Source organism: Podarcis filfolensis (genome assembly GCF_964270895.1).
Source record: "Podarcis filfolensis genome assembly, chromosome: 3".
Classification (NCBI taxonomy): Eukaryota; Metazoa; Chordata; class Lepidosauria; order Squamata; family Lacertidae; genus Podarcis; species Podarcis filfolensis.
Genome location: NC_139606.1, coordinates 110794900 through 110809615, shown reverse-complemented (window position 1 = coordinate 110809615; position 14716 = coordinate 110794900). Strand labels below are relative to the sequence as shown.

General features: G+C 39.0%; 1 protein-coding gene across 5 annotated transcripts in view; it reads left to right on the top strand.

Annotated features, from left to right (window-relative positions):
- CCDC88A (coiled-coil domain containing 88A) overlaps positions 1-14716 on the top strand; it is a 77949-nt gene that overhangs the window by 20880 nt on the left and 42353 nt on the right. For all 5 annotated transcript variants that reach the window (XM_083604706.1, XM_083604705.1, XM_083604704.1 and 2 more), the window contains exons 4-10: positions 2311-2380; positions 2966-3024; positions 3512-3595; positions 4583-4723; positions 5897-6066; positions 12236-12317; positions 13286-13444. In XM_083604706.1, coding sequence (XP_083460832.1) covers positions 2311-2380; positions 2966-3024; positions 3512-3595; positions 4583-4723; positions 5897-6066; positions 12236-12317; positions 13286-13444 — 765 coding nt within the window. The remainder of the gene's footprint in view (positions 1-2310; positions 2381-2965; positions 3025-3511; positions 3596-4582; positions 4724-5896; positions 6067-12235; positions 12318-13285; positions 13445-14716) is intronic.

The window sequence follows — 14716 nt, the reverse complement described above, 5'->3', positions numbered from 1 at the left end:
TCCTGTTGGCCGGGATTGGATATCAACCCTCACTTCCATTTAAACAGCTGAGAGGTGCAAAGAGCATCTCATTGTGAAAGAGTGGTAACTAATTTAGGTGTCTTCCCTCTCCCGATTGATGGGTGCATGTCCACATCTTTTTGTATACCTGTCATAGATGGCCATTATTTCTTATTTCTGTCAAAGCACCTAAACAACATACTTTTGAGTTGAAAACTATCCTAAATACAATACTGAAATTTAGAGGGCAGATTAAAATAATTGATTTCCATGACAGGAGTGTTGTGATTGGAGTGTCAGAATGTTGATTCATCCAGAAGGAACACTTTACCTTTCTGGTATCTTCATGTTCTGGTATTTTCTGGTAGAACTATAAAATTTCAGTATAATGGGTTATATTTTATTATGTCATACTCAGACTAAAACAATTGAAATTAATTGGTGTGACTAATGAGTCCATTGTTGTCAAGGGTCTACCCTTGAGTATGACTTACTGGAACCAGCTGAATGTATTTTAAATGCTGTCTGATCCTTAATTGCTTAGATGTAGCTAATACTTCCATCAGCTCATCTTTTTCTGATCAGTATTTTATACTATGGAACTTAGATTTGCTTCCCAGTAATGACTCAGCTTTATGTGTATAGAAAATGTAAACTTAAATTCATTATATTAAATTCATTTCAGCACTTCCTTTAGATTCAGTTCTGTTGTTACATCATTTTGTTATCTACTCAAAATCCTATATTGCTTTGAGAAGTAGATTATCAGTTTCTGCATAACTGTGTCAAAATATGTTGTACAACAGCTGAAAGAAAAGAGGACAGCCCTCTTAATCATGCAGAACATAAATTTGGACATTTTTATTGAACATATGGCAAAATCCCTGTAATATAGAAAAACAGTCTTGTGCTGCCAAATCTGTGTATGTGTTAGCAGCTGCTGTGATAGGTTTCCAGATGTTAGAGGGAATACACACCAACGTTAAAGAATTAGGTACTGTCTAGACTGAGGATTTTCGCTCATTACCACTGCTGCACACTGGTGGCTGTATAGTTAGAACAGGTCAACTTCCATGAGATTGTTCATTGAACACATAAATTGTACTTGTTTTCTTTTTTAATTTTTTTTTTCATTCCTGGACAACACTGTACATTCCAGTTGAAGCAAATTTGCACTATATCTGTAGTCTTTGTTGACCTGACTATTGTGATACAGTTCATTCTTGTCTGTAGTCTGCATTTTTAAATTTTCCTAGACCTTGATCAATGGAGGAAATTACTTTTATTATTAATTATATCTTGAATATAATACTGTTTTTAATTTGTTAACTTCATACTTAATGAGCAATCACTGGGTTTTATTTTTTTTGTCTCAGTCTTATATGCACATTAAAGTTAACAAATGTTCATTTTTCATGTTTATTGTGAGTCTGTCTGGTGGACCTAATGCAGACTAGTCAGGTGGGTCTGAGGTTTATTATTATTATAAGGTTACAAATTGTTCCTGGAGGAATGCTTAGTGCATGTCTCAGACAGCCTCCCACATCAGTGATACTATTATTAATTTGTTGTCTAATACAAAATGTCTCTAGTCAGCTTACATACATAATTAAAAACAACCACCAAGTATACAGTAACAGTACCCCGCCCCCCAAAAAAACCCACAGATAGCATGATGATAGTATTCTCTCAAATGCTTGCGATAAGAGGCACGTTTTAATCTGGCACTGAAAGGATGTAAGTGTTGGAGAGTGCATTTCATAGAGCAAAGGGCATCAGATGATGATAGTAGGGACTGGATACATCCAAGTCTAATGACACATTCCCTTAAATAATGGGATCCTGGGCTGAATAGAGTTTTGCAGGTTGAAAGTAGCACTTTGAAGTGGAATCAGAAACATATGTGCAGCCTCCTATATATGGTTTAGACCAGGTACGGACTTTGGTCTTTCAAATTTAAGCAGCGCCTTGTGCAAGGCCAAAAATGGCCCCCGCCTTCTGTTCTTTTCAGTTCACTAGATCATAGTTGTACTGCCCTGCTTTGTCACCAGGGCTCGGTACCCAGTGAGGCAGAAATGGTCACACTGCCCTAAATCCACCTCAAACAGTGCAGTCCTATGTACTAAGGTCATTGGGTCTTACTCCTAGGTAAGTATAGATAAAGAAATGTAGCCTAGGTATATGTTAAATCAGAAGTGAGTTTGAATGGGTGCTTCATTATTTTAAAGATATTTTTGTTTTTAGTTAACATATGGATGGTGTGGTCATCCTTCGCACAGCTCTTGTAAATCTTTACATTCATTTCTATAGGAGACATTGCAACAATTGATTATGATGCCTTTGCCAAACATCTTGATAATTGGCAAAAATCCCTTTTCAGGTAAGTAGTATATTCAGTTTAAAACAGACATTCAGTGTTAAGTTTATTATTAAATATTTAGAACTCAACATTTGCATCAAATTTTCAGGTGTTCAAAGGGGTTCCCATTCATTATCATATTTATGATAACCCTGTAAGGTAAATCAGTATTAACATAGGGGGAGACTAAGGATGAAAGGCAGTAGCTTGCCTAAGACTGTCTAGTGAGTTCATAACAGGCAAGTTTAGAACTGAGAATTTCCTGATTCTTGACTTTGCTTACAAGGGATTGCATTACCACCCCATGCCCTAAGGGTCTTCATCAAACTCATAGTGGCAGTGGTAGCACACTTTTGCATGGAAGAGATCCATCCACATGTATCTTTACCTGGATGACCTGTACAAAGAGCCCTTCAACACATAAAATCAAACTAGCCATCCTAAGTGATCATGGGTTCCTAGTGAAAAGGGTACCTATTCTTTTCAGGAAGAGTATAGCACCTAGGAGTGCTAGTCCTAGCCAAAAAGTAAAAAATAGTGTTGGTAGCGTACAAATAATGATTATCTAAAGATGTACACAGTGTGCTGTTTTTCTGATATTTTCAGAACAAGGCACTGAAGAAGTAAAAAAGCTGCTTCTACTCCTCCTTGGATGTGCAGTTCAGGTGAGCTCTCAATTATACAGCCGCTCGTGATATTCACTTAAAGGTAGGAAGCTGCTTTATACCGAGTCAGAGTACTGGTTCAACCAAACTGGCAGAGGTTCTCTAGAGTGTTCAGACAGAAATCTTCTCCATTCCTACTGGATATATGACAGCAATTGAAACTGGGACCTTCTGCATGCAGAAAGAGGGGGAAATGCTGTTGTGCCCAGGTCCTGTAGTTTAACCAAGAATGGAAGCAAAAGCTTTTGAATTCCTCCAACCACATGGAGGAAGGAAAAGAGGGAAGTGTGTGAATCTAGGAGGAGGCTAGACTTGTTCACATAGTTTAGTATGATGTCCGAATGTAACTGTTGTGTCTGGGTACTCAGTTATTGTTAATGAGACCTTTAGATATTTCAGTATGCCTAACAGATAACATTTTAGGTCTTCTTGAGCTATTATGTTTAGCCAATTGTAATGTTAATTTTGGTTAATATCTGTGTTTTAGTGTCAGAAGAAAGAAGAATTCATTGAAAGAATCCAAAGTTTAGACTTTGATATAAGAGCTGCTGTTGCTGCCCATATACAAGAGGTATTATCTGGTTTTCTACTATTAAAATCTTATCTATATATGGATTTTGGAGGCAGCCTTCCATCTTGATTATTTTTTATTCAGAAGAATATAAATTATAGTTACTACAGATTATGAAGCCAATATGCTACACAGAACACACTGTAAATCTCTGTAAAATTAGAAAAAATACATTTAAAATGTTTCTGAAACAAGTCTTTCTCATCTTTTAATACTAAGTACCTACCCAGGTAACAACTTTAATCACAATGAATGAATGCAAGACATGACATTTCAGTAATTTTAGAGAAGGGAGATTCAAACCAACTGATGAATTTGAGAGTTTATCTGTATTGTGATTTTAAAAAAGAGTGTGAACAAGGGTGTGCACAAGATAAGAGCCAAAAAGTCTTGGGACAAGAAGTTCATGAGTCAATTTTAGTTTCAACTTTAAAAAGCCATAAAGGTGGTATGCTAGAAAGGTACATGACTGCTAAGAGTATTCAGATATGGTTTAAAGAGATGTTATTGTTATTGGTACCTGTATTTGTGTTAACTACCACTAGTCCTTAATAGCAGTTGAGGAATTTTTCATTTTTAAAATAAAATGGAGTAGATTTTTTTCATTTGATTTATAGACGGCTTAATATTAAAAAAATCTCTAAGTGGTTTACAGTAATTTTACTTCTAAACAGAGATGGTTTTAATGTGCTAAATAAAATTGTTTAAAAATAAGATACGCTGCTAAGGCTGTAATCAATATTTTCATTCTTGAGGATGAGCCAAGTGAAACTATTCCCAAATCACTGGATTTTTCTTGGACTAAGTGGTATGGATTTCAGAATGTTCCTTAAAATGTATTTAAGGTTATGAATCTTTGTTTCTTAAAGCTGACATGGACTTCAAATCTTTTGCTCCACATTAGGTTACATTCTGTTAGCACATCTTTTCATAGTCTTATCATTGAAACAGCACAGTTTTCACTTTATTGTTATTTATCATATGCAGGTAACTCATAATCAGGAAAATGTGTTTGATCTCCAGTGGATGGATGACAGTGCTCTGTCACATGACTGTATTGAGTCTCTCCTAAAAAATATGGCATTGCATTTAAAAAGGCTTATAGATGAGCGAGATGAGCATTCTGAGGTATGTGTCGTACTAGTTTTCCCCTTCTGCTAATGGATTTTTAGTTCTTAAAGAAGTGTGTTAATTAGAAAAAAGCCTGGGAGTATAACTGCTCAACTATTTGCAAATACTGAAATTTGATAGATTTGTATATTTTGTTGATGTGTAGGTACACGTGGCCCCTTTCAGTGGTTATGTTTTTAATATTACACTTCTTTAAAAACAACAGCCAGCTTTTGCCTTAGTGCTGAAAATAGCTGGTAGATAAAAGCAACAATTGACCTGTTTGCACATCACATTAAACCATAGCTTAAAACAAACTATGGCTTTAAGTGAATGAACAGAGTGCTGATGCACTCCTGAGAAGTTCATGTAGCACTCTTCCCCTGCTCTTACTGCTGCCATTAGACTACAGAAATACGATTTTTAATTGTCTTCTTCTCAGTTCTCTAAACTGAGTGGTATTGACAGATGAGCATCTTGGCCTTGAAAAATATGGGTTAAATTCACACACACCTACTTATGGACTCAGAGGCAAGAATACTGAAAATCAGTTATCTAGTGTCATGGACTGGCTCGATGCAGAGGAGTAGCGAGAGCACCAGCTGGGGAACTCCTTAAGGAACCCCCAGGGAAGAAGGCTCGGGTCCAGGGGATTGGTGGTGGGACGGTGATGAATGGTCAGAGGGGAGAAGGAGCAGACTGGGAGAAGAAGAAGGAGGTCTTAGCAGCAGGAGAGGTGACAGCATTTAGTGAACAGGAGGAATCTGTGGCAGAGAGCAGAGGGTGGCCAAGAGGCAGAGTGGAGACAGGCTGCTGAAGAATCCAGGGAGTCTCCCCCTCCTGCTGCATCCAACTGCTCTCCTTGAACTCACAGAGAAATGAAACAGGCAGAACAGAGAGTGGGTGTGTGCAGGCACAGCCTGAGCTTGCATGGGAAAGACACTGGGGAGGAGGAGTCCTAGTGGACACTGGGAAGGCGGGGACCTTCAGTCCTTGCAACTGCTTCATTGAGGCAAGACCTAGTAAGAGTTACTGAGACCAATAGGCGTGAGCTGTAGTTTGTTTCCATAAATAAAAATTTAACTGCCCTGGCCTCAGGTGACACCCCCCCTCCCCCCCGTTGCTGACCTATACCTGGCTCTAGCCCTGACGTGCTTATGTGGTAATCAAAGATTTCATGTTGTATCTTAGACTATCATAGAACTCTCTGAAGAACGAGACTCTCTTCATTTTCTACCTCATGCATCATCAGCACAATCACCTTGTGGATCTCCAGGCATGAAGCGCACTGAAAGTAGGCAGCACTTGTCAGTGGAACTAGCAGATGCCAAAGCAAAGATCAGAAGGCTTAGACAAGAGCTGTAAGTACACTGTGAAGTGCTAGATGGCACTAAGAAACTCTGGGCCCTTGGGGAAGTAGTGTAGAAATAGCCTTTTTAGCTTGAAGTTTTATATTATTAGTATCTGTGTTATATATGCTGCTGTAGTTGTGTATCAGACTTGTGTATGTGGTTAGTTAACAGTTTATTCCTATTTTCAGTTCATATAGTTGGTAAGATGGAAAATAATGCTTAAAGTATCTTACATTCTTATAAGGGCTTCCAAATTCACCTTCTGTCTTATCTCAGTTACAATACTCCTAGGGTCAGGGTGTTTGAGTTTAACTTTCAAGTAAACAAGTGTAGATTTTGAATGATAAGTCACTTGATGACTTCAATATGACTTCCAGTTATATGAATGTAGAACTGCAGCATAATTCTGTTGTGCTTACGTAGAGAAATATAAGCATTTTTTGCAATTTGGCTCCTCTCTTTTCCAATGGTGTATTGGTGGTTTTGCGGGAATGAATTTCTGGATGAGTTCAGTATTTTTATAAAAAGATACGCAAGCACTTTGCACACATATTCAGGCTTGCAATCATTTTTCTTTTCTGAAGGTCAGTATCAAAAGTTCCTCAGTCTTTTGGTGTTGGCTTGTGAAGTGGCTTCTGCGTAGCTTCGGGAAAAGCATTGGAACCTGATGTGGTCCCTATGCAGGTTGCAGGATGTGGTCCCTATGCTTACATATCCCTGTTGTGTTGTCTTTTGGTGTGGGTAAATAACTGTTTAGATTAAGGGAGTATCTCTAAGCAAGGACAGGCTTACCGCTCAAAGGTCATAGAATTGTAGAAACGTAGAGTTGGAAGGGACCCAGAGGTTCATCTAGTTCAACCCCCTGTAAAGGTTCTTTTGAGAGATTTTGGACTGTAGAGATTACTGGACCTTTGGAGTTATGCTAAATGGCTACTAATTTAACAGCCTTATCCCAAAAGATTAAGAGTAAATGTTAGTTGACAAATTTGTGAGAAGTTGTTGGTGGTGGTGTTTTTAAATTGGCATTTGGTCTGTCACGCCCCTTCCTCTTCCATAGGGGAAGAATTTGGCAATCCTGACCAGCTGTGTGGCCTTAAAACATTTCTTGAATATAAGAATCTGAGACTGCTCTGAACTGGAGCTCACTTTTTAAAAAATTACCTAAAGGGGTGGTAGTTGGAGGCAGAAAATGTCTATGAACAGTGGTATAGAGAAACAAGAATTTAGGGCAGTACAGCTCTGGTACTTTTGTCACAGCAGGATGACAGCACCATCCTTGCCATGGTTGTTTTATGGTTGACAGCTGATCCTAATAAATTCGTTATTCTACTGTCTCTGCTGATTTTGGGGATTTGTAATGAAGCGACAAAGCCGCCTGCACTTCTAGATTCTCCTTGGAGGTGTGACTGTGGACTTTTTGGTTTATGGCCAATGAAGGCTGACATGAAGAGTGCCTACACTTTAAAATTTACCCCATCCCACTGACTTTGAAATCTACTGCCAGAAGCCACTATCTAAGTCTATTATACCAAATTCTAGGGTATATTATACCAAATTCAGCTAGGATTTTCAAGGGTCTAACTTGGAACTAGTCACCTCCTTTCTTCCAGACATTGAATACTTATCGGTGACTGACAATGAAGTAAGCCTTCTAAGTAAGATTAAACTTTGGATATTATACACTCAATTCTGAGTCTGCAAACAAATCGGTTTTGTGTCAGTTTTCCTAAGTAAAGGATTTATTTGCAAAATATGTGGCAAATGCACGATAGCTGGCAGAAGGTGACAGCCTCTGGTGGGGTCAACTTAGGTTAATGAAGTTGTTTTGCACTCAGCAACAGTTGTACTGGATGGCTATACATTTGTTTGCCATTACCATGCCACAATAGTCTTTTAAAATAACCTTATTTTTGGTTTTTAAAAATCCATAAAAACAAGTGTTATCATCACATCCCTCAAATCAGGGTGTTGTGTTAGAAGAAATTTCTGCTTATTCTATCAGCTTTAACCTAAGTTGCCCAGCAGCTGTTCTATAATTGTCTGGCCTTCTATTTAATTTTCTGATGTGTGCCATATGGTGCTGGGAACTTTGCCATTTGAATAATGGGAGGGTGTGCCTTTATTCCAGTGCCTGAGGTCAGCTCGATGACACCCCACTCAGTTGGGCTATAAACAGTGTGTCCCCTTTGAGTGGTATGCCTTCTGAGCTTTCTGGAATCAAGCCACATGCATGTGTGTTCACTTGCTTTGTCTCATACACTGGGCTGCTTGACAACTATGATGCTGCTCCCAAATGATAAAGTCCTATCCTGCCATTCATTGAACGGGTTATAGCATGTATATTGAGTTTTCCAAGACAATAGCACTCAAATCTGAGAGTTAGTGTTGAATTGTCATTGTAGGAACTGCAGACCAGTGTTTTGAATTGTAGCCCAGCTATGAACTCTGTGAGTAACCTTAATAGACCCATATAAAATCTCAGTTATTCATCCCCATAATTGTGTGAGAGAAGTGATTCAAACACACTATAAATTGCAAGGTTTATTATTTAATCCAACCATCGTAGAGTTTTGATATGGAACAGAGTTGCAAAGATACTAGCAAAAGCTCAACGCATACTGGGCAACCATTTAGAGACTGAATGACTAAGAAAACAGGGTAATCCAGGGTAGAACTTCTTTCCCAGCTGCCAGTCAAAAGTTGATTATATATCAAGTACCTATCTGAAACAGTTGTGAGCACATGATGTTGCTCAGATTCCATCCAATTATATTAATAACTTTAGTGACTCCACTTTGGTTGATTGTTGTGTGTTTCATCACTGATTTTGCACTGGACTGCAGCAGTGATAGTCTGGGTGAGTTCCAGTGGTTTTCATCAAATAATACAATAGAGGACAAACATAATATTGGGACATTTACAGGATAGCCTATACCTGCTAAGTATACTAAGAAAGATGTAATTCTTACAAAAGAGTTTTGACTATATCTTCTAAAACTGACAGAGTTAATTGTTATCTCACTTCAACTCTCTCTCCGCCCCACAAGCATACACAAAGTAATATATTTTAGTCATCATGAGCACTGGAATATAAGAGAAACAGATCTCATTTTCTGATGTGTGGATTATTACATGTCTGTTGAAGTGAGCTTACTCAAGATATTCTGTAAACAGCTGCACTAGGAAAATTAATGCAAATTGCTGTTATTAATTTGACTGGCAGTTAATAGACTAAACAGTGCACACTGCTGCATTCTGTATAATTAAAAACAAATCATTTTATACTGTAGTTGAAGCACACAATTGGAAGTATAGACATCACTGAGAACATGTTACCACGTTTGCAGTGTGTTGGATTTATTTACAAATAAAGTTACAAATAAAATGCTAAATTTATTAAGTTGTTTTTAGTAGTTAGTGCTACTGTACCCTGTAAATTACATTGCACTTAAAATTGCATACACAACAAGAAACTGATATACAGCGGTACCTCGGGTTACAGACGCTTCAGGTTACAGATTCCACTAACCCAGAAATAGTATCTCGGGTTAAGAACTTTGCTTCAGGATGAGACTAGAAATCGTGCGGTAGTGGCGGGAGGCCTCATTAGCTAAAGTGGTACCTCAGGTTAAGAACGGTTTCAGGTTAAGAACGGACCTTCAGAACCTGAAGCGTTTGTAACCCAAGGTGTTTGTAACCCGAGGTACCACTGTACTTATCTTAGGAAACTGCCTTATATCAAGTCAAAATGTTGACCCCTCAAGTCAGCGTAGTCTGACTTGCAGTGTCTCTAAGGTTTCAGGCAGGAAACATTTCCAGCCTACCTGGAGATGCATGGGATCAAACATAGATATAGAGAAGAAGAAGAAGAAGAGTTTGGATTTGATATCCCGCTTTATCACTACCCGAAGGAGTCTCAAAGCGGCTAACATTCTCCTTTCCCTTCCTCCCTCACAACAAACACTCTGTGAGGTGAGTGGGGCTGAGAGACTTCAAAGAAGTGTGACTGGCCCAAGATCACCCAGCAGCTGCATGTGGAGGAGCGGGGAATCGAACCCGGTTCACCAGATTACAAGTCTACCGCTCTTAACCACTACACCACACTGGCTCTCAGTGTGAAGGTTCACTAACCTTCTCATCTATGTCCCTTCCTCTCAGAGTTCATGTTCTGGTTCCATTTACAGCTTTCTCTACTAACTGCAGTAGTGTTTGCCGGTATTTTCACATCTTTGTCTCTCTTGCATTTTTCATATCTCAGTCACAGCTCTTTTAATTTCTTATATATATTATTTCAACTCCCCATCCCAGCCAGTCAGAATGCGAGTAGAGTCCTGAATAAGTTTTTAGTCTCCAATAGCTCTTTCTATTCCCCCCTAAAATGTGTAACACTCAGTTTCCTTAAGTTCCTATACTGAACATTTGACCATTCTGGTCAGCACAGCCTATTTAATAAAAGAGAGCAGTGCTTTTATAACAAACAACATAACATACAATGATGGAACCTTCTCCCTATTGAATTAATTGAAAAGTCTTTTCTGAGGGATTGTGAACTGTAGTATTTGGTGAGGATTGCCAAAAATTGGGCAGAGACACCTTGGGCAAGCTGTCTCTGCCAGATTTTTGGCGATCCTCTTCTCTTGCTGCAGCTTCCTATTCCACATCCCAGGATTTTCCTGAGGGTTCCCTGATTACAATCCCAATGCCTTTTATTGTTGTCTAGTTGATGACTGAAGGGTCTTACAGTGCTTCAGCGATAAATGTTTCATAAAAAAACCCCCACATGTATGGAGATTTAAGGAGAAATTACTATAAAAACATCTTTGTGTGTATTCTTGCAAGTTATTTTTCTCAAACTTAACCCTATGTACACGGAATCTTTTATATAATGTCAGATTTAGACTGTGATTTTCTAATCTTGAATAATTTGGATATCTTATCTTCATTTTGATGAAGCTTGAATTAAATTTCCATTGGGCTTGTAAAAATTCATAATAAACTTGGATTCTTTGTTGTATGTATAAGGATAGGAAGAGAACATTTATTTACACATCCTTGCAGAAGTAGATCGGAGGATAATAATTGACATTTTGAGCATTAGACATTGAAAATAAAGCATATATGATGTGACTGTTGACTAGGGTTTGCCTGCTTTTTAATGAACTTTTGTAGTCCTGCTTTTTAGCAGTAGTTCAAGCTTAAGGAATTGGCAGGTGAAACTTTCCTGTTTGAAAAGTAGGCAATCTGATCCATTTGATATTTTATTTAAGCTAGTAGGCTTTACACAATTCTTTACTTGGTTTTAAAACACAGAGCTAATATCCCTTATTGCAGTGGTTCCCACTTGGTGATCCACAGACCCCAGGGGGTCCAGTGTAACCCACCCAGGGGGTCATAGAATCATAGTCCATGGCCCATACCAGTCAACTGGGGAGGGGGGCTACTGGGTTGCCTTTTTATTTTGATTATGTATTTTGTGGTTTTATATTTTGATTTTATTCTGTGAACTGCCTTGAGACCTCCAGGTATAGGACGGTATATACATTCAATAGATTTTTAAAAAAATTTACACACAAACACACTGTCCAAGCATCCCGTTTCACAGTGCCCAAAACCACATGAGATCGCAGGGCTCCAAAACACACATTTTTGGGCGCTGTGCTCTCTCGCAGGAGTGCAGCCCAGAAGATGCGCACCATAGTTCTGCGCAGGGACACGTTGGAGGGTATGGTGGTACCATTCACATAACAAAAACTACCACAGAGATATCAACATTTTCAAAAGCAGGGGATCCTAGTTAATTGGGAACCACTGTCTTACTTGATATGCTGTTAACTTTTGAAGAAATCTGTGATCCCCAGGTAAAGAGCAAGCCTGTGTTCATGAGAAAGATGTTAGATAAATTGTACTCACTAAGCATCAAGTTAAAAAATGCATGTGATGTGTTGGTGGGGTTGGGGGGAAGTGACTTAGAGTGCAGAGAGTTAAGCACACTCCCAGCTCTTCCTGGTTCATGGTTGATGAATCCAGAAGTTGGGTTTTTTTGCAAGACAAACAAAAAGCACCCTTCAGGCATCTGAAGTATAAATTCTGGTGTGAACTATGAAGGGGAAGTCTATTCATTTTGTTCTGTCCCTTTCTTCTTTAGTTCCTGTTTTTAATTAAATAATTTTATTTTTAGTGAGGAGAAGACTGAACAGTTACTGGATTGTAAGCAAGAACTGGAACAAATTGAAGCTGAATTGAAAAGACTGCAACAAGAGGTTTGGAAATTAAAGATAACTTCTCAGGCCATTGTGCTTAGATTAAGTATAGTTTATCAGTTTAATTAATTACATGCGTTGTCATGCTCCAAGCTAGGACCCTGAATTAAATAGGTTTTTGTGCTAAGGAGCTCTGGGTTCTGCCTCAAGTCCATATTTTGGTTTTTTTGGATGTGGTATTTTCCTGTTCTACTTGAGGTTCATTCAAATGTTTGGCCAATATGATATTATAAATTATATGAAACCTGTGTTGAAAAGTGTTTCCAAAAACATGGAAGAATAAAACTGACATGTAGAAAAAACAATTGGCATTACTTTTATAATGAGTTGTTATTGATTTCATCAGGTTTTAATGACAAGTCATCAAACATAACTTGATTCCTACAGTTTAATTGAGTTTAAAGCAAGCAGAGCATGTTTGTGAAACTGGTCATTGGACAACTCAGTCTCCTCAAGGGAATAATTCCTTTGAAGAGGAACATTACAGCATTGAAATTGCCTCAACACTTTTATATACATATAAGAAATAACACAGTTATCCTGGGATTAAGATAATTATTTGATTACCACCTTTTCTGTAAAACTAGCAATCGTGTTACAGTAATTGTTTCAAAATTTCAGTGAGAAGGCGAATTTCCAGCTAAATAATGAGATTAATAATATATTGGGGCTTCAGTTTCCCCCACAATTACTTTGAAGCAAACCTCATTGAAGTCATGCTTATTTCCATGTAAACTTGCATAGGATTGAATTGCATGCAACGCATGCAGATTTCGTACATGGATCTGAATGCATTTGGTGTTTTGCTTCTCATTGCCTTTAGTATTTTGAATAGCTTAGTGTCGTTCTCCAAGCTTTAATTTTGCCATCTTGCATGAAAACTCAGTGTTGCTCACTGCAGATCTGTAATGTCAGTGTTTTCTTCTACGAAATAATTAATAATTAAATATGTTTGTTTTGTTTGCTAGAATATGAATTTGCTTTCAGATGCCCGTTCTGCCAGGGTGTACCGTGATGAACTTGATGCTCTCAGAGAGAAGGCAATCAGGGTTGACAAGCTTGAAAGTGAAGTCAGTCGGTATAAGGAGAGGCTACACGATATTGAATTCTACAAGGCTAGAGTAGAGGTGACTTGAAATTCAAACATTAAAAATTAAAGTTTTATTCATTAGTAGCTTCTGAATCTGGTTGTTTTGAAGTCCTGATTTTCATGTAATGGAAAGCTATGACTAACTGCAACTTCCTAGTTTCTTTCCCTGCTTGTGTGATTTGGGAGCAAAGCGGTTTCATACGAAGGGTTGTATGCAAGCACACAAAACTTGTACACGTCAGTCACTTAATCCTACCCTTCTGTACTGGAGGTTTGTTTGTTTGTTTGTTTGTTTTTACTGTTAGGGATTTTGGTGTTTGGATTTATTTATTTTTAAGATTGTTATTACCATTTTTCATAATACAATAAAATATAGAAAACTAATGTAGATAAAGGGGACGCGGGTGGCGCTGTGGGTAAAACCTCAGTTCCTAGGACTTGCTGATCGTAAGGTCGGCGGTTCGAATCCCCGCAGCGGGGTGAGCTCCCGTCGTTTGGTCCCAGCTCCTGCCCACCTAGCAGTTCGAAAGCACCCTTAAGTGAAAGTAGATAAATAGGTACCGCTTTATAGCGGGAAGGTAAACGGCGTTTCCGTGTGCTGCGCTGGTGCTGGTTCGCCAGATGCAGCTTCGTCACGCTGGCCACGTGACCCGGAAGTGTCTTCGGACAGCGCTGGCTCCTGGCCTCTTGAGCGAGATGAGCGCGCAACCCTAGAGTCGGACACGACTGGCCCGTATGGGCAGGGGTACCTTTACCTTTAATGTAGATAAAAATCAAAAACAGGATCAGGAGCAAATCAGCCATAAATCATATGATGTAAGTGAAGATAACTCTTTACTAGAAAAACAGGATCTGCTCAGGAGTGCCAGGCCTAATGCGCACAACAACTCTTTGGTAGGTCTTGCCCCTATGAGGCAATTATGGAGACTGGAGGTCCCTGCCTTCCCACAGCTGCCTAAGCCTCCTCCTCTCCCCAGGTCCTTCCCAAACATCTGAGACTATGCCAGCGTTCCTATCTGTGCTCCTTTTGCTTCATACCTCTCCTGGACCTGGAAGACCAGGAGGGAGGGCAGTCTGTTGCAGCAAGGCGGGGAGAAACCATTGCTTTTTCACTGGCTGACTCATCTCTGCCTCTTGGCCCTCCTCCTTTCCTGCTTCTGCCTCTGCTTCTGATTCTGGACTTCTCTGCCACAGACTCTCCCTGCTCACTAAAGCCTGTTACCTCTTGAACTCCCAACACCACCACCTCCCAGTTTTCTCCTTTTGACTTCTCATTGTATTCCCACCACCAATCCCTGGACTCTAAGCC